At 42.0% G+C, this 19,408-nt stretch overlaps 2 protein-coding genes across 14 annotated transcripts in view; one reads left to right on the plus strand and one right to left on the minus strand.

Annotated features, from left to right (window-relative positions):
* The first annotated feature begins 1,852 nt into the window (after positions 1 to 1,852).
* Positions 1,853 to 8,827, plus strand: rad23aa (RAD23 homolog A, nucleotide excision repair protein a). The gene is made up of 9 exons (XM_089018435.1): positions 1,853 to 2,089; positions 2,832 to 2,993; positions 4,403 to 4,605; positions 5,553 to 5,596; positions 6,632 to 6,759; positions 6,837 to 6,924; positions 7,571 to 7,701; positions 7,768 to 7,929; positions 8,677 to 8,827. The coding sequence occupies exons 1-9, from the start codon at positions 2,024 to 2,026 to the stop codon at positions 8,788 to 8,790; spliced, it is 1,098 nt and encodes a 365-aa protein (XP_088874561.1). The 5' UTR covers positions 1,853 to 2,023; the 3' UTR covers positions 8,791 to 8,827.
* Positions 8,828 to 11,214: 2,387 nt separating this feature from the next.
* Positions 11,215 to 19,408, minus strand: part of nfixb (nuclear factor I/Xb) — a 99,808-nt gene continuing 91,614 nt past the window's right edge. For all 13 annotated transcript variants that reach the window (XM_089018307.1, XM_089018305.1, XM_089018297.1 and 10 more), the window contains one exon: positions 11,215 to 19,023. In XM_089018307.1, the coding sequence (XP_088874433.1) occupies positions 19,009 to 19,023 (15 nt within the window). In that variant the 3' untranslated portion in view covers positions 11,215 to 19,008. The remainder of the gene's footprint in view (positions 19,024 to 19,408) is intronic.

The raw sequence follows: 19,408 nt of genomic DNA on the forward strand, positions 1-19,408 counted from the left end.
AGCAACACTCAGCTCAGAACATTTGTTTGGTGTGTAGAAGATGGTAAATAAGACTTATATGGTTTGGAATTAGCTGCAACATGGCTGTTTTCAAGTGAAAAGCAGTGCCCACAACCCATGCTTGTTTTTCTGATAAGGAAGTCGATGTGAGGAGAACAAAAGCAATCCCGCCGACTCTGGACGCACACACATGCGCACAACCATTTTAAGTAGTTCTGTTTGGAGCCATATGCCCGTGAATGCAACACGCCTCAATAAAATATGATGTTTCTGTGTTAATCTTTAATAGTTCTGTCCTTTGGAATTAACCCAGATGAACACACATTTAGGGCGCCGTGTTGAATCTCTTTGTCTTCTACTTCCCTTTCGGTCAATGTTTTCTTCTTTTGTCCTATTTCAATCCAAATCGTCTTTTTCATCGTCTGTTATATTTTTTTGGACACATTTTCTTGTCTGCTCTTTTTATCCGTTGTTTTATTAAACATCTCGTAATAGTTGTATTAAGTTCATCCTGTCTACTTGATGTCTACTCTCTGACGAATACGGAAGTATACGCCGAAACACGTCAGGTAATTTGAACACCTAAAATACACTGTAAGAAAAGAATCCGTTATTAAACATCTCGTTTTGACTACCGGAACACATCTTGATCGATGGAAAAAAGCCAGATGATTGTAACTGGGCAGATTTATAAAGAACATCAACAGACATGTATTACGAGTTAAAATCAAACGTCACACACAATCTCACACAGAAATAGGTATGCAACGCGTACGTCTTTAAATATCGCCAGTGGGAAAAGGTTCTCCTCTGATTGGTTGGCAAACAGTTCCTGCACGCCCACAACCCTCGCGAGGATCAATCGAATGAGATAATCGATGGATCTTTCACTCTCATTTGCTTGCAGACCTCCCAAATTTGACGAATCAGCAGCAGGCTATCTGAAAGTTGTCCAACATTGACATCTGGTGGACATATACGGAACCGCATCAACATGTAACGCGGAGTGCTGTAATTTTCAAGTATTTTTTTATTGACAATAATAATAATAATAATAATAATAATAATAATAATAATAATAATAATAATAATAATAATAATAATAATAATAATACATTTTATTTCCAAGCGCTTTTCAAAACTCTCAAGGACAATTTACAGTCAGGGGATAAGAACGTATTTTTTTTTTTGTGCGGGTGAGTAGCCGCAGCCATTCGCGGCAGCGTTCACTCTACCCGGAAGTAACACAGTAGCAAAGTTATGAAAGGAAGAGGAAATGAATGAAAGAAGTAGAAAAACAAAATACAAAACACAGAAACTCCATCTTGAAGTAAAACAAAACAAATAATATGACAACACGAAGACAGAGCCAGTCATTCATTCTTCAACACTTGCTGTAGCCACGTTGTGACATGAAGCAGTTCTAGATGAAAGAGGAGAGGATCAAAGCATCATTTTCAGCAATGGATCAGGGACAATACAGTGTTGATTGGTCGCTGCAATGTCACGTGATCACGCGAATGCACCATAACGTGGATAAAAGTGACCGGAAACTGAGCGATTTCACGACTGCGTGGGTTATTGTTGCCCATATATCCTCCATTTTATCTGCTGTCTGTGTGTTCATCGTTTTACCGGTAATCAAGTCAACGACTTTTCCTGAAACGTCAAATCAATTCCCCACAGTGTTTTACATTGTACTCGAATGCAACGAGTATTTTTTTGTCATATCTGCGATTTATAGTGTTTGAAAATATTCGTACTCCTCTGAAATCTAAAAAGGGAGAAATGAGCGGTACCGCCCAAATCCCGTAGCTCAGAACGAGATCTCGCACTGGGAAGCGGGTTGTGCCGCTAACCCCCCACTGACTAGTCACCAAAGATGGCGATTTGCTGAGTGCTCATGGAGACACACATTTTACGGCTATCCGTGATCCCACCACAAACGTCAAGTGTAAAACCACACTAAAGCGCTCGTCGAGCCGATACTTAGTCGTTGGAAGAATAACCGCCAACCGCCGCCATGCAAATCACACTCAAAACACTGCAACAGCAGACCATTCAAATTGAGATAGATCCCGAACTAACGGTGAGTAGCCTCGCAGCTAACTTTAGCTCCACCACCCGCGGGCGAAACGAGTATTGGATCGCGTGTTAAGCAACCCCCCACCCGTGTCTTTTTCCACGTTATTGTCACGTGTGAAAAGTGGCGATTGAAAAATATCGGCGGCGAGTTTGGGTCTTGGTATCCCGCATGTTGTTACGGGGTGGCAACGACGCTAGTTAGCTGGAGCTAAGTAGCTAGCTAAAAAGCCAGTCCAAATGTCTGGCCAAGGTGAAGGCTGGTGTTTTAAACGCGTGCTATCCAAAAACCGTCGTTTATTTACGGTCCCACTTTTATATTTTTTAATGCGAAATATGATGACGTGATTGGACAAAGTGCGTGTTTACAACGTGATTGCTAAGGCTAATGACGTTGCTAATTGTTGTTGGCCTTTCCGGTCTCGTAACATAACGAAGTCACTGAGCTAAATTTGTTAGCATGGTCACAACCCAAGTATGCGTCCTGACAGGCCATCGCCAACAACTTGGGGAGACACTTTTCCACGACGTTTCACCCCCCCTGCATCTGCCAGATCCCCCGATATCACATATTTTGATTGATTATATTTCATAGTCGGTGGTCCTGCTGACAGTTTGGCCAGATGTGGCATGGGAAGGGCTCAAATTTCACACATGCTTGTGCTTTGGATCAGAAGATTACAAAAATAAAGTATGAGTGCTTGCATTCCATGGCTTATGCAGTCTGTTTTTGTCTTTTTTGAAAATAGGTGAAGGCCTTAAAAGAGAAGATAGAATTAGAAAGAGGAAAAGACAATTTTCCCGTGTCTGGACAGAAGCTGATATATGCTGGAAAAATTCTTCAAGATGACACGCAAATTAAGGACTACAAAATTGATGAGAAAAATTTTGTTGTGGTCATGGTGTCAAAGGTGAGTTTATTAAGGTTATAAGTTCAGTGGACTTTATTCAGGTATATGTGAGATCTCATATAAAATCTTATCCAAATGTTTTCACACAATGTTACAACCACATTGCCGTCATGCAATTCTTCTCTCCTCAATAATGCGACTGCATTAATAACAATATTGTAAAACTCTTGTACTTTCACTGATCGTGCTAATCAAAAAAGAGCTTTGTTGGATTTGTTAGACCAAAAAGTCATTTTTTTGCCGCGGGCCACATTGTGGTTGTGGTTTGGCTGCCGCTGCTCACTCGCACAAAAAAAAGTGCGTGACTGTAAAGTGTCCTTGAGCGTTTTGAAAGGCGCTTATAAATGAAATGTATTATTACTATTGCCTCGCGAGGGCCGTTTTGAATTTGGGGAAGCCATTAGTGTTTCATCCCCTCCACATATTATGGGATGAGAATTTTCCGCCTATCGGCGGAGTTCCGACTTTTTCAGCCAAAACTAAATATGTATTCTCACTTTTTCACTGTTCATTTCCTGTTTCGGCTTGTATTGGCGGAAAATGCAATTTTGATTGGATGATCCTGACTTAGGTGCCGTTGATGTCAAAACAGGTAAACGCCCCCTTTTGAATAAGCGGACGAATTAAAATAAAATCAGGTTGAATGGACGGAAATGTTCGCCTTTGTGGAGAGAACAGCTTCTAATTTGATAGATTCTAATTTGCAATTTAAATGAAACAATATTATTGATGAAACAGTGGAATGTCAGTGGCACTATGACAAGCCCCATGCTAACGTTAGCATCAATATACTTCTGCGAGAGGCGGCAGAAAGCAAACGTGAAAGCTAATGAACAGTGTGCACGCTAGCGAGAGTAACCTTGCGTATGGACCTGGCAAATTGACTTTTATTCTGATCGTTTGGCTGGATTTTTTTTTATCGTGATGAACAGAAAACTATTCATATTGATGGTGAGTATTATCACTATGTTATTTTAAATAATACATTCTGACATTTTGTTAATCATATTTTTTCAGACTTTTTTCTCATTTGTCATTCTCATCGCTGCATATTACATATAGAGCGCACAACAAATTAACGAATAACTAGTTTTCAAACTTAAGTCAAGAATAATGACTTTTATTGTGGTTTACATCCAAAAATATGACATTTTGGTTAGCATTTTAGCAGGCATCATGGAATTTCACAAGTTTGATTTGCTTTCGCGGCCTGAAAAAAATGATGTGGCGGGCTGGATTTGGCCCCCGGGCCTTAGCATTGACACCTGTGTGTTAGGCGATTTTTTTTTTTGTTAATACAGCTCTTGTACTTAATGCAGGCATAGTGACAATTGAATCCCAATCCATTTTCGACAGTGTGTAACTGATTTTTTCACAGTAACGTTTTTCTTTTCTTCGCCCAATCACAGGCTAAGACAGCAGCTGCTGCCGCCGCACCTGCTGCTTCCGAAGCACCTAAAATTCCATCCCAGGATTGCGGTTCCACATCGACAGGCCCCACTCCGACCCCCACCCCGGCCCCAACTTCCACCCCTGCAGCTGTCCTTACCCCCCCGGAAGAGGTGAAGGAAGAGCCAAGTGTTATAGCAACGGAAACCTCTCAACCAGCCGGGTAGGTACACAACAATAATAAGAATAATACATTTGATTTCTAAGCGCCTTTCAAAACTCTCAAGGTCACTTTACAGTCACAGGATAAGTTTTTTCTGTGGGTGAGCAGCGACAGCAACACGCGCCTGCGTTCACTCAACCCTGAAGTAACTCAAATAGATAGCAACCTAGCTAGCTAGCGAATAGATAGATATTGACCCAGTTTGGGTTCTGCTAAATGGTGAAGTCATGACAACCCAATGTTGTTCTCGTCGTAAGACAAGTGGCCTTTTCGCCCAGCTGTCCCTTTTGTCACTGTTGAACAGTGTTGATGTAAAATTGGGCAGTCCAAATTCACCCCATGAATTTTCTTTCTTTGCGGTATTAATAGCGTTAGGAGCGCTACCGACACCATTTTTTTTGTTTTTTAACTGACATCAGAAAAAAGTTTTATAGCATCTAAAAAACCCAAAACGCGTAGGCTGATATTTTGAGTCAAATGCAAAACACCAATAAAAATGACTTAGTGTCCCAAAACTGCCAGAAAATGAGCTCGGAACTGGGCAGATTCAGAAAGTCCCGCCCCCTTGTTTGTGACATCACTATTGGTCACACACTGCCTTGCTCCAGAATTAGAACAATAGCTTCAGAGAGTTCAGATTGGAAGAAAATGCTTTCTTGTTACTCATCCAGTTATGAATGTGATTCAAATAGTTCTGAAGAGGAAAGCATAAATGTTTGCCATCGATTAAAGAAGTCCGTCTGTATCCATTCGAGCCGTCTGGACTCCAACGTAGTGCCCAGAAAATACACTAGATGGCGCACAAGCTACGTTGGACATTTTTGTAGTTTTCCTTCTAATTTCGCCATGAACTTGGTGTTTTCAGACGAAAAAAAGTACCCAAAATGTTTATGTAGTCCTAAAACTTAACGTATTTTATTTTTTTCCTCTTCACTGTGTTTTTGTAGTTCCAGTGGAGGGAGCCAGGGTTTGGATGCCTCTTCCGCACTGGGTAGGTCATCACTCAATGGTCGCCATACTTGACGTGTGTAAAGCCGGCAAAGGACTTGCCCGCTCGCTCCGGACCAAATACAGCATTGACGCTACAATAATACTACTACTACTAATAATAATAATAATAAAATAATAATGCTAATACTACTACTACTACTACTACTACTAATACTAATACTACTATTAATAATAATACTACTAATACTACTACTACTACTACTAATAAACATAAAAATAATAACCATAAAAATAATAAAAATACAAAGAATAAAAATATAATAATAATAATAATAATAATAATAATAATAATAATAATGATAATAATTAAAAGAATAAAAATAATAACAATAAAAACATAATAATGAAAATATAATAAAAATATACTAATACTAAAACAAATACATTTAATTTGTAACCACCTTTCAAAACTCTCAAGGTCACGTTACAGTCAAAGGATGAGTTTTTCTGTGGGTGAGCAGCGGCAGCCGCATGCGCCAGCCTTCACTCAACCCGGAATAACTCAAATCAATAAAAAGCTAGCTAGCTAGCCATTAGATAGCTAATAGATTGTCAGATAGATAGCTAATAGATAGCCAGCTAACCAGCCGGATAGCTAATAGATAGCCAGATAGGTGGATAGATAGCTGACAGAAAGCCAGCCAGTTAGCTAGATAGCTCATAGATAGATAATAGGGGATATTTGACACTGCGCAGCAAAATCTATCCTTTCTATTTTTAAGCGGAAATAAAAGGCGCCTTTATTGTGAGATCCCGTTGAGGGACGGACATTTCTGTCGCGCCACTCGTGCACTCCTTTTGTCATTCTGCTCTTTTGCTCTGTTTACTTGTTGTTGACATTGACAAATCGTCAGGCAGGATTTCCAAGTCATCCATTGACTTTCAAGTCGAGGAAAAAACTCACTTGACGCTGGGCAACTCGACCTCCACTGATTCCAGAAGATGACGTTGTTTAAAATTCGCCAATATTGAAAATGATAATCGCCGCCATTTTGCGTGTGTCTTGTGATTTTAGTGACAGGAGCGGAGTACGAAGCAATGCTCAAAGAAATCATGTCCATGGGCTACGAGAGGGAGCGAGTGGTGGCGGCACTCCGAGCTAGCTTCAACAACCCTCACAGAGCGGTGGAATACCTTCTCACCGTCAGTCACCACAAACAACTTGCGTCATCATATCGGACTCGCATTTGATAACAGTGGTGGCGTGTGTGAATTTGCAGGGTCTCCCGTGCAGCCCCGTCCAGGACACCAATCCCCCGGCGCACACGCCGGCGTCTGGACCCGCCGAAACGCCGTCTCTCGCAGAAGGTGCCATTTTTTTCTGGCTTATTTTCACGATGGATGGAGGAGGGGAAAAAAGAATATACTTGGGATTGATAGCTGCATTTTAGATTGTTTATCGGTCATGGCCGCTTGCACAAATAAGATTTTGCGTCGTAAATAAAGATACACCACCATGAAATTGATCAAGTTAGCTAGAATTAGAAATTAGTTAGAAAGGAAAGGAAGAAGTAGAAAAACAAAATACAGGAACTGCTGTAAAGGCAGCCACTCTCGCGGCGTCAAAACAACAACAAAAAAAACCTAAATTACAAATAATGCAACACAACAAAAAAGACAGACATTCATTCAATCTTAATCTTTAGGAGCAAAGTGTCCTTTTCACCAATGGATCATAGACGTTATGGTGGAATGTGCACGTCCGCTACGAGCTAAATGTTTGAAAGCAAACATGAAGCATCCATTGACAAAAAGAAACGGTCTCCCATCTCCTGCCCCACGTCAATCCGCTTCAATTCCAAGCCGCGACCGTTCCACATCCGCGTCTGCGCTCTGCGCTATCGCTCCTTTCTTCCCATCGCCGGCTCCTCAAGCCATCCATCCAGCTGAAGACTGTCCAGCATCATCTTTTTCCTGTATTGATCCCCATCCTCCGTCTTGTGTACGCCCTCAGGGGAGAACCCTCTGGCATTCCTGCGGACTCAGCCTCAATTTCTTCACATGAGGCAGGCGATCCAACAGAACCCGGCCATGCTTCCAGCTCTTCTGCAACAGCTCGGCAGGGAAAACCCGCAACTCTTGCAGGTAACGCGCCTGAGAGACGCACAAACGACCTCCTCGTGACCTTTTGTCACGTGACCTTCCTCGTAGCAAATCAGTCAACACCAGGAGCTGTTCATCCAAATGTTGAACGAGCCGGTGGGCGAGGGCGGGGAGGCGCCAGAAGTGGGCGAGATCGGGGCGGCGGGTGAGGAGGGTGCGCCCGTCAACTACATCCAAGTCACACCTCAGGAGAAGGAAGCTATTGAAAGGGTGAGCGATTGCGCACCATCGGCTGGTTATCAAAAGTGTTTGTTTATATTTTTAAAGCTAGCTATACAGCTATCTAGCTATCCTACTAGCTAACTATTGGCTACATAGCTAGCTAGCTAACGATCTATTAGCTAGCTAGCTAGCTTTTTATCTGAGTTACTTCCGGGTTGAGTGAATGCTGTCGTGTGTGGCTGCCGCTGCTCACACCTATCCTGTGACTGTTAAGTGACCTTGAGAGTTTTGAAAGGCGCTTATAAATGAAATGTATGGAAACGCGAACATTTTCATCTATTGAGCTGACTATCTAGCTATCTTGCTGGCTCGCTAGCTATCTAGCTGGCTCCCTAGCTGGCTAGCTATTTGCTATCTATTGGATATCTATATGGCTGGCTTACCTTGCTAGCTAGCTATTTGGTATCTACTGGATATCTATCTCGCTGGTTAGCTATCTATTTGCTATCTATTGGATATCTGGCTAGCTAGCTATTAGCTGTCTATTAGCTACAGAAAGTGCTGAAGAATGAATGACTGTGTCTTTGTGTTGTCATATTATTATTATTTTTTTAAACTTTATGTTACTTCCAGGTTGAGTGAACGCTGGCACGTGTGGCTGCCGCTGCTCACCTGCAGAAAAAAACATTATATGACTGAAAAGTGTCCTTGAGAGTTTTCCAAGGGCCTTATAAATGAAATGTATTATTATTAAAGGTGTCGGTCTTTCTCCCCCCCCCCCCCCCCCCCTGCTAGCTAAAAGCACTCGGCTTCCCTGAGGCGCTGGTCATCCAGGCCTACTTTGCCTGCGAGAAGAACGAGAACCTGGCCGCCAACTTCCTCCTCAACCAGGGCCTGGAAGACGACTGAAGAGCCGAGACGGGCGGGCGGGTGGGCAACCGCCTTCCCACCCCTCCCCCCTTCAAAGACTGCGCCCCCCCCCCCCCCCCCCCCACCAATTTACCTGTACAGCCACCGACTGCCCCTACGGTCAGTGGGAGGGAGCGAGGGGAGGGTGGGCAGGGTGGGGACATGGCGCGGGTGGGGTTTGGTGCGGCGTTGCCGGACTTAATGATACTTTAGCTGGTGAAAGAGTGTTGGACAAATCCACCGGAATTCCAATGGAATGCGTTTAGGGGAGGGGGGGGGGCAGGGAGGGTGTCCACCATTTTATTTTAGATGCGCTTTGTGAACACTTATGGGGGGTTGGAGGGGGGCTGAAGTTGCTGCGCTAAGTGTGTGCGAGTGAATGGGCCTTGGCCACTTTGCATTGCCAACGTTTGTTCGCCGAGCACCTTCGTCCCTTCGACAAACGTGGTCGCCGTTTGTTTGAGACATTTCACATCACAAACTAGTTTTGCTGCAGCTGTGTGTGTGGGGAGAGGGGCATAGAATCAACCGTCGCTATTTGCTCTTCCCCTCGTTACGTCATTTTTTTGTTTGTCCGCACAAGCCAGCATTTAAAACGCTTTTTTTGGCTTCCAAAATAAACACAAAAAACAAGGCTGCATGTCTTAAAACTGCACATTCATTGTAGTTGTAAATGTAGATATGAATACAGGTAACATCTGACTTAGGACCGATTTTCCGTTCCAAACAAACGGTTGTAAGTCGAAATGGTCGTAAGTTGAAATCCATTCAAAATGTTGAATAGAGACTCGGAGACTAAATGACATGCAAACTCCCCCACTCTGGTGCCATCACGCGGTCGATTGCTGTGTGAGAGTGACATGCTGGCTGGCTGGCTAAAATTGTCCTACGCGTTGCCGGCCTGCTGGCGCGTTGCGGTGCCTGCCGTAGAGTTAGAATAAAAAAAAAAATAGGGTCTGGACGGTCATGGTCGTGAGTACGGGTGGTCGTAAGTCGAGCTGGTCGTAAGTCAGATGTTACCTGTATTTTTGATGCCCCCCCCATTTAAATACACGTGGAATCTTTGTATGAGCACAGCGAGACAGACTCTTTGACATTTGACATCAAACTAGCAACCTAGTGGAGGTCTGTGACACGCAACAATCAATGATTCCATGTCCGCCCCCACACACTTTTTGCTTGACACGCACACTTTCTGGGAAGCAATTAAGTTCGTAAGCCAAGGTATCACCGTATTCCTCGCTCAAAATCGATTTAGCCTAATTTCCATCTCATATTTGGAACGTCCCAGATGTTGTCGTTGTAAAATCAGATGCCTTTTGATTCATTTCAGCTGGGCCCGTTTTGGCGACAAGGATGCTCGGCGCTTTCATTCGTTTGCTAACGTCGAACACATTGAGATCAGATTGAAAAAAAATGAGCAAATGTTGACCGTGCCATTCTGCTGGCGCGATGGTCGATTGCGTGTGTGTGCTTGACCGTTTTTTTTCTTTTTCGGCAGCGACGATGCTATGCTACATTAAAAAACATCGGCAATCTTTCAGGCCTTTTGTGTCTACCTGCGTCATTTGCTTCAATCATTCCATTCAAGTTGCAATCGGATCGATCGATCCGATGGCTAATAATTAGCGCTTCCACGTCCACTCCCTTTAATTAATTCACTGAATATTATTCAGGATTTGAAAATAGGATGTAGAGCACCATTGCCCAATTTGTTTATTCATGCTTGGGTGCCGATAAAGCGCTGGCTGTGGCCTCTGGCAATTTTTCATCTTTTCCACAAGGGGGCAGCATTTGCCTTTTGTCCACGTTTGCGCTTTGTTACAGCTTCAGTTGTTTAAGCGCGATATAAATCAATATGGATGTATTGTATTTTGTACTGCTGCCCCCATTTCAAGGCAGATAACTCCAGAACCATATCATTTAGGAATTAAATCATTTTTTTTCTGGTGAAAGAAGACAGGGTAAGGTTTCTAACGCTGTATTGAATGTTGATGTAGTCTTAAAATATATTTTTAAAGCTAGCTATATAGCCAATACTTTGCTAGCCAGATAGCTAGCTAGCTCATTAAATAGCTTTATAGCTAGCTTAAAAAAATATTTTAAGACTATATCGCCAATACTCAGCTTGCAGATAGCTAGCTAGGTGGATAACTATATAGCTAGCTAATAAAAGTTATTTTAAGACTACATCAAAAATAAAAAGTAAAAAAATACAATATATCTAGCCTGATAATGTATCGTTGGCTAGCTATATAGCTATATAGGCAATAGTTAGCTGGCCAGATAGCTATATAGCTAGCTAATGATTATATTAGCTAGCCAGCTAATATAGCGAGTTGAGGCCACCCTCAACTCGTGCTCTGGGAATCGCCTTGGAACATCACCATGAAGACAACACCCGAATCAAACACAAAAACCAGGTACAGTTAAGAACATCCTTTTATTCAATCAAGTTTTGCTCTTTTCAAACTGTTTTTTCTTATTATTATGGAAAAGAAACTTTTTTTTAACACATGCATTTCACCAGGGGCTCCTGAAAGTGTGTCTGAGGATGGCTTTGAAGGGTCCAGGGGGAGGCCAACAAGCACGTTTGGTGCTAGAGGCGATGTCCGGAAGCCCCCCTTTTGCCCCTACTTGGACAACATATGCCCTTTCCAATATGGCTGCCGGACAACTGCGCTTGATAATCTGCTGCTGCTGGTACGTTTTCAAGGTGCTTTTTCTTTCTTTCACTTTGGTCTCTACGTTTGCAACACACTGCTAATTTAGAGACGCCATATTGCGAGGCCGTGTGTGTGTGTGTGTGACCTTATGACCCTTATTCCCTGCCCCCCGTCTTTTTATTTTGTGCTTAAAATGATCCTTTCGGCTTCAATGCAACAAAACCAGTCTGCTTTATAAGGTGCTTTAATTATTTTTTTTCCTCTTAATGTTTTTTTAAAGTGGTTTGACATTCAACCACTTGAAAGGTGCAAAATTGAGTGCAGCGTTTTAGTGCCGCCAAGGAAAAGCAGCTACGACGGTGGTGGGGGAAGGGAGGAATCAGGATGTGTTGTCAATCATCACGTCCAAATCCACACAAATAAGGAATCTAATTTGCCTTTTTTGCAAGCAGTTGTACAGCACATCTCCCTCATTGAAGTCTAAATGCCTCTCTAACCCCACCCTCGTGACCCTCGTGACCCCTAATCTGACCCATGACCGCCCCAGCCATCCTCAACTCAGCCCAGAGCCCACTGGTGTAACTTGTTCACTTCCATTAGAAAGAAGATGGCGATGGGAATACAATGTGAAGCGTACACGGAAGAAGAAGAATAAACATGTGAGCTTAACTGCATTCTGCTCAGACAAAAAAAAAATATCATAATACATCAAATCAAATCTGGTTTCTTAAAAAAAAAACAACAACATTGAGAGAAAAATGGACAAATGAGGGGGACGAGCGAGGGGCAGCTACTTAAACTACTCCAGTGTCCAAAAAGATAGACAAGATACAGAGGAAAAAGAAGCTTTTTTTTTTTCATAAAAAAAAAATATTATTATAACAATAAAAACGAACTAAATCACATCAAATTGCCTTTAGTACAACGTATACTGCTTTAAAAAAGAGAACCGAGTGGATATAGAACAGGGGTCTCAAACTCCGGTCCTCGAGGGACGTAGTCCTACATGTTTTCCAAGTCTCCTTGTGCGTTGCAACAGGGAGACTTGGAAAACATGTAGGACGACCTCCTTCGAGGACCGGAGCTGATGTAGAGGAATGAAAAAGGGGGTGGGGGGTGGGGGGTAGTTTTTTTTTCCTTTTTTTTTGGATTTTCTTTTGAGCTGGCGAGTGAGTAGATGGAATCTGTGAACAAAAGGCACTTTTTTTCGTTTTTAGGGACACAAATCTTTGAATCTAGAACACTACTTCACCAGACAAATATTTATATTCATTTACAAGTGGGTGACGGGTGAGAAGGGGGTTTGGGGGTGGGGGCACCACTAGGACCAAATGTAAAATAGCCAACATTTTTTTTGTCAAACAAAACTCTTTCCAGACCAGAAAAAAAACATCATTCATGATCTCATTGTTCATCCGCCATATTTGATATGAGATGATACAATCCATATCATGTCAAAAGTTCATAAAGGGGGAAAAATGCCTTTTGTTCTAATAACCCCCCGCACCCCTTTTTTTAACAATGCCCACCTGTAAATACAAAAAGACAAATGACACATTTCCTAAAATGAGCGTTTATGATCCATTTTGTTATGGGGTGTCGTAAAATTGATGTCGGCCAATCGGAAAGCACAAAATGGCCAATCACATTGAATTGAAATGACCGTATTTTCTGCACGATAAGGCACACCTAATTTTTTTTTCTTCAAAAGATGCCCATGCGCCTTATAATGCGGTGTGCCTTATGCATGGGAAATATTTTTAAATGTCATTCGTTGAAGTTGCGCCTTATATTCCAGAAAATACAGTCACTCTTTCTGATGTCCTCAGTTTATCGGCGTTAACATTCAAAATTCTCTTCGGATTACAAATGTAGCAAAAAATGTTTTCAAGGTTTATGAATGCATTTTTTTGGGGGAGGGGGGGGGAGGGGCTGGAGGAGGGGGGGTGTATGGCTATAACACTCTAGGTGAGAAAGCACCATTTTTTTCCAAGTTGCAAAGTTGCTCCTTCAGCCTCCCACATATTGAAAAGCAATGATTAGAAATTTTTCTTCAAAAAAAAAAAAAAAAAAAGACACAAAAAGACGATTATAAAAAAACAATTCCCGTCTTACTTACAAAGAGTCGGATATCTTTTTTTTCCTGCGCTCTGATATTTAGAGTCCCAGAGAACGCGGACTTGAAACACAAATAAACAAAAGCGCTAAACAGAAAGAAAAGGAGATATTTGTCTCTTCTTGCAACAATCGCAAACAAAGCGTCCACCAAGGCATTGCACACGGCTCAATCCACACACCTCATCATTTCAGAACAAAAATGTTTTTTTTTCCCTCTCTTCTTAAAGGACAACCGACACTGCCGGACAAGTTGCGTCCATCATTTGTAAAATCACTTCAAATGACTTCTACTGAGCGTATTTGACAGATTCCAGCGCATATAGCTAGATTTTACCTTTTAAGACTGGCGCTGAATATTCAGGAAGTCTTGTTTTCGAGTTGGTGACGATTCCTGACGTGATGTCACGTCAGGAACGCCCCTGACCGAGAAAAATGCATTTTGGGTACTTTTTTTTCATCTGAAAACTCAGATGGCGAAATTAGAAGGAAAACGACATAAATAACACGATGGTGAATTGTTGTGTGTAGCAACAAGACTACTATGTGATACTAGTTGACACAAATTCCCAGGAGCCAAATCAGCCCATTTCCAAAGGCGCTTGGGCGCCATCTTGTGAATTTTTCTGGGACGCTACATTGGAGTCCTGATGGCTCAAATTGATACGGAAGGACTTCTTTCATCGATGGCAAACATTTATGCTTTCCTCTTCAGAACTACTTGAATCATATTCTTAAGTGGATGAGTAACAAGAAAACATCTTCTCCCAATCTGAACTCTCTGAAATCATTGTTTTGATTCTGGAGCAAGGCAGTTTGTGAAGGCGTATCCTGACGTGACGTCACGAACAAGGGGGCGGGACTTTCTGAATCTCTGGAGAGCCAAGCTCATTTTTTGAAGTCATTTTTTATTGGTGTTTTGCATTGGACTAAAAATATCATCCTGCGTGTTTTGGGTATTTTCGATGCTATAAAACGTTTTTCTGATGTCAGTTAGTAAACAACAAAAAAATGGTATCGGTTGTCCTTTAAATTACGATCGTAGTGTCTTGCCTTCCAAATTTTTTCCCATCAGGCCCGCCATTTTGTGCGATGGCGAGGCTGCTACTTCCCTCCAATTGGCCATTTTGCTGAGATGTTGCGCCTCATAAAATAACTAGACTGCCACTGAGCTTATATTGCAAATTAAAAAAGGACATATCTATAAATAGATGTATAAATGTATGGGTGTGTGTAGTATATATATATAAAGATGCTTGCGATTGTCTGGTGAAGCGTTGTCTCTCCCTCGCCCGCCATTTTGTTTAGTCTTTTCCCCCATTTACTATAGCTTATATAGATGAAAACAAAAACAAACCTGAATTCATATTTGACAAGTTGCATCATGGGAATACAGAGGCACTTCCTTTCCCTTTGAAAAGTCATGACAGAAGCCACCGTGACGTCGTCACAAACGCGCTGTCGACAAAATGGCCGCTTTTGGCCAACTCTGGAGCGAAACGAAAATGGCCGCCCGGGCAGTCCAGTTATTTTGTGACGAGGGGCTACTTAAGCTAATCGCTGGGGAAAATGGCGGCGTTCAGGCATCGGGGGTGGGCGCTTTTGTCCACATTGTAAGATTTCCCCTCTTAGACTTTGCGTGCGTTTGCATTTAAGACACAATTAAACAGCATTATTCTTAATTGGTGATAGAAATGTTTGGCTGGTGTGTGATTGTTTTAGTGCAAGGGTGTCAAAGTCATTTTTGTGCCGCATACGAGTGACGGTTTCCTCTTGAGGAGCCGTTATGAATTTGGGCAAGCCATTAGAATGTTTCATTCGCTCATTTGACAGCCGTAATGTAAAGGATTAGCCAGCTAGCTGAATAAGAAAGACACCTAGCTCGATCACTAGCTAGTTGGATTGCTCGCGAGCTAGCTTGATAGGTGAGCATGGAATTTCACAAGTTTGATTTGCTTTCGTGGGCCGAATAAAATGATGTGACGGGCCATATTTGGCCCCCGGGGCGCAACTTTGACACCTGTAATGTAAGGGATTAGCCAGCTAGCTAACGCACTTGCTAGCTAGCTCAATTGCTGGCTACCTGGATGGCTAGCTAGCTCGATAGGTAAGCATGGAATTTCACAAATTTGTTTAGCTTTTGCGGGCCGAATAAAATGATGTGGCGGGCCAGATTTGGCCCCCGGGCCTTGACTTTGACACCTGTGCTTTAGTGCATTTTTTTTTCTTTGATTAATCAATGAGGGTTTATCAATTCACAATATACAAAGGGGGGGGGGGGGCTGACATTACCGGAGCCCCTTAAACTAAAGACCAATCCTCTGCATTCCATTATAAAAAAGAAAAATTAGTTTTAAACAATAAAAATAAAAAAACGACTTTAGTGGGCACATTGCGAGTGAAAAAAAGAAGGATATGTCACATATTGATTCTTGATTTTGCTCCGCAGTGTGGTTCCTTCCGCTCTTGGAGCAGCGGCGCCCGTCTGGGAGTGTAAACAACAAGGTAAACATTTTGGGGGAGACCCAAAAAGAGCAACAAAGAAAAGAAAAAAAAAGCTTCCCAGTTTCAGCAACCTTTCTTTTCCTTTCCTTTCCTTTCCTTTCCTTTCCTTTCCTTTCCCTTTCTCTTCCTTCCATTGCTTTTCCTGTCACGACTCGCCCCTATGAGAGTGATTTGCACCCCCTGGTGGCCAAATGCGGAAAGTGCAGATTTTGCTGCCCGCTTTTGTTGACCAAATGTTATGTTTTTCATGTTGTTTTTTGATTGTCACAAAGTTTGAATGCGAGACCCTTTCACGCTGTTTGGGAATTAGGGAGAGAGAAATAAATGTGGGACTTTTACCCCCCACCCCCCCCCCAAAAAAAAAAAAATAAAATAAACAAAAACACGTTTTAATGTTCATATTAACTCTGGAATTTTCCGGAGCTGAAACAAAAGCACCTGAATTAGCTGATTTTTTTTTTTTTTTTTTTTTTTTTTGGGGGGGGGGGGGGGCGTTTATGCTATACATAAAACTTCTGTGTAAGCTCTCAGTCATACACGAGTGATCCATCGATGAAAATGTTTCGTAAAATATTTTTTTAAAGCTAGCTATCTAGAATCTAGCTAGCTAGCTATCTGGCTAGCTAACTATTGGCTTTATAGCTATATAAAGGTATAGGTATTCTGATTCTGATATAACAAGCTAACAATAGCGAGCTTTTTTATCCTGTGACTGTAAAGTGACCTTGAGAGTTTTGAAAGGTGCTTAGGAATCAAATGAATTATTATTATTATTATTATTATTATTATTATTATTATTACTATAATATTCAGCCGTCATCTGTAATTCTTTGAAGGTGTCGGACGTTTGGCTTCTTATCCAAGAGGCTTTGTCAGCGAACTAAAATTGTTGCTGGTAGCCACATATATATATATATATCCTTACTGCAGGGACCTCTGCTCTGATAGGTCCCTGCTCTAAGATTGGGGGCAGCAGAGGACAACTCCCTGAAGGTAATCTGATTGCTTCTATTATCATGGGGTCTGCGACTGCCCTGATTGCCCCATTTGCTCTGGTATCACCTCATCAGCATAACTAAGCCTATGTGGTAACGATCTCAGAAGTGTGTTGTAAGCATGATCCAAATTAAACCTCACCCCACCGTGGCCATTTAGTGAAGGGTTTTGCCGTTTTATAAAAATATCTTCTTTTACTCCCCTTTCATACCATCTATGTTCTTTCGCTAAAATTTTAACCTCATTGTCGTCAAATGCTAGCTTTTAGCTGCATATGTACTGCCGATTGAGGCCCACTCGTATTATCCCTGCCATGTTGATGAAGTCTTTTTTTTGAAAATTTCTTTAGTCTCCCCAATGCATTGCTCTTTAAAACGACCAGCAAATTTTTGTTCGCTGACGAAGCCTCTCGGATGACAAGCCAAAGATCCGACACCTTCAAAGAAGTACAGATGACGGCTGAAGAAACCTTTTCATCGATGGACGTCAAACTGATACGAATCGAGAAGGCAATTGGGGTCATTCGCAAGGTTACAAAATCTGCGTTGAGTTTTCGCCGCTGCTTCGTGTTTACCGCATTAGCGCGAAACGAGGGCTGTTTCTTTATAAGGTGCTGTCGTTCAAATACAAAAAATCAAAACTAAAAAGATGACAAAATAATCATCATAATAATTCAAAAGCAATCGTCCGGTGAAAGGAGAGGATGGGCGATCAATAGGGCGCCACGCTGATCGATTAGGTTGCGGTCGGTCAAACTAGCATAGCAACTCCGACAAATATAACACGCTGCCTTTTTATCAATGGATACAAATACAGTCAATTGTCGGTTTTCCATCGTTTTGCTACTCCATCAATTTGTTTTTCGACCAAAAATGTCGTTTTTTTTAATGTTTTGGTTTACAACCCCAAAAAAAAAATGGCTTCTCGAGCAAACTGAGCGCACCCTGAATGCACTTCCTTGTGTAGTGTTACATTGTGAGTTGACATGTTAATATCGTTCAATATCGATTAAAAAAAAGCAGATATTGATTATAAGGGGAAATGTTTTGGTGAACAAACAGCTTTCTGGAACGGATTATGGTCGGAAACCAAAGTTTGACTGTACTGCGTTGGCGGCGTGTACTTTTTTTCTTTTTTTTTTTTTTTTTCTAATTGCAGCTCGCGTTTAACAATGTGTCGGCTTGTTTCGTTTCTTCATCGATAAAAGTCGGCGCAATCGGGCCACTCGGGTTGGTTGACCTTGTGGGAGGAGGAAAAATAGTGCACATAGATAGGATTCACGTGAATCGATTCTAGCCTGAATGCACTTCCTCGTGTAGTGTTAAATTGTGAGTTGACGTGTTACTATTGTTCAAAATCGATTGAAAAAAAAAGCAGATATTGATTATGTTACGGTTTTCAAACAGCTTTCTGGAACGGTTTATGGTCGGAAACCAAATTTTGACTGCACTGCGTTGGCGGCGTGTACTTTTTTTGCTTGCTGTTTCCGCTTTCTGTTTTCTGTTGGCATCATGTCTTTTTTGTGTGTGGTGAAAGGGGGATTTGTGTGTGTTTTTTTGTTTGTTTTGAGTCATTTTGTGAGAAATGCGCTGGTCAACGTGACCGCTAATGAAAACGCAGCTTTGGCGGGCGGACATGATGCAGTAAATTGCCGCTAGGTTTTGTTGCTTTACTTTGTTGGGGCGCTGCAAACAAGTCGGCGTCGTTTTCATCCTCACGACTTCGCCACTTTGGCCTTCGCCGTCCATCCGGTGGCTTCTCCGTCTTTTTCCTCCTACGGCTCCTTCATCTCCAAGAAAACGTTGAGGCCAGAGTTCCTCCACCTGCGGTGCTTGTTCACGTTTTGCCTTTGTGAGTGCGATGCGATGTCGCCGCGTTGATTGTTGGACAATTATCTGCGTTCCGATTGTGAAGAAAGATTTTGAGTTGGTGCTTGTCAGAGGAACCAAGACTGAAAGAGGGAGAAGAAAACGACCATGTATAGTAAGGCGTTTTTGGCGGAAAAAAACCACCATGTATAGTAAGGCATTTTTAGCTGACAAAAACGACCATGTATAGTAAGGCGTTTTTGGTGGAAAAAAATGACCATGTATCGTAAGGCGTTTTTGGTCGAAAAAAATGACCATGTATAGTAAGGTGTTTTTGGCCCAAAAAAAACGACCATGTATAGTAAGGCGTTTTTGGCCGAAAAAAATGACCATGTATAGTAAGGCGTTTTTGGTCGAAAAAAATGACCATGTATAGTAAGGCGTTTTTAGCTGAAAAAAACGACCATGTATAGTAAGGCATTTTTAGCTGACAAAAACGACCATGTATAGTAAGGTGTTTTTGGTCGA

This window comes from Hippocampus bargibanti, linkage group LG17, assembly GCF_051943395.1.
Source record: "Hippocampus bargibanti isolate YZ-2025 linkage group LG17, ASM5194339v1, whole genome shotgun sequence".
Lineage (NCBI taxonomy): Eukaryota > Metazoa > Chordata > Actinopteri > Syngnathiformes > Syngnathidae > Hippocampus > Hippocampus bargibanti.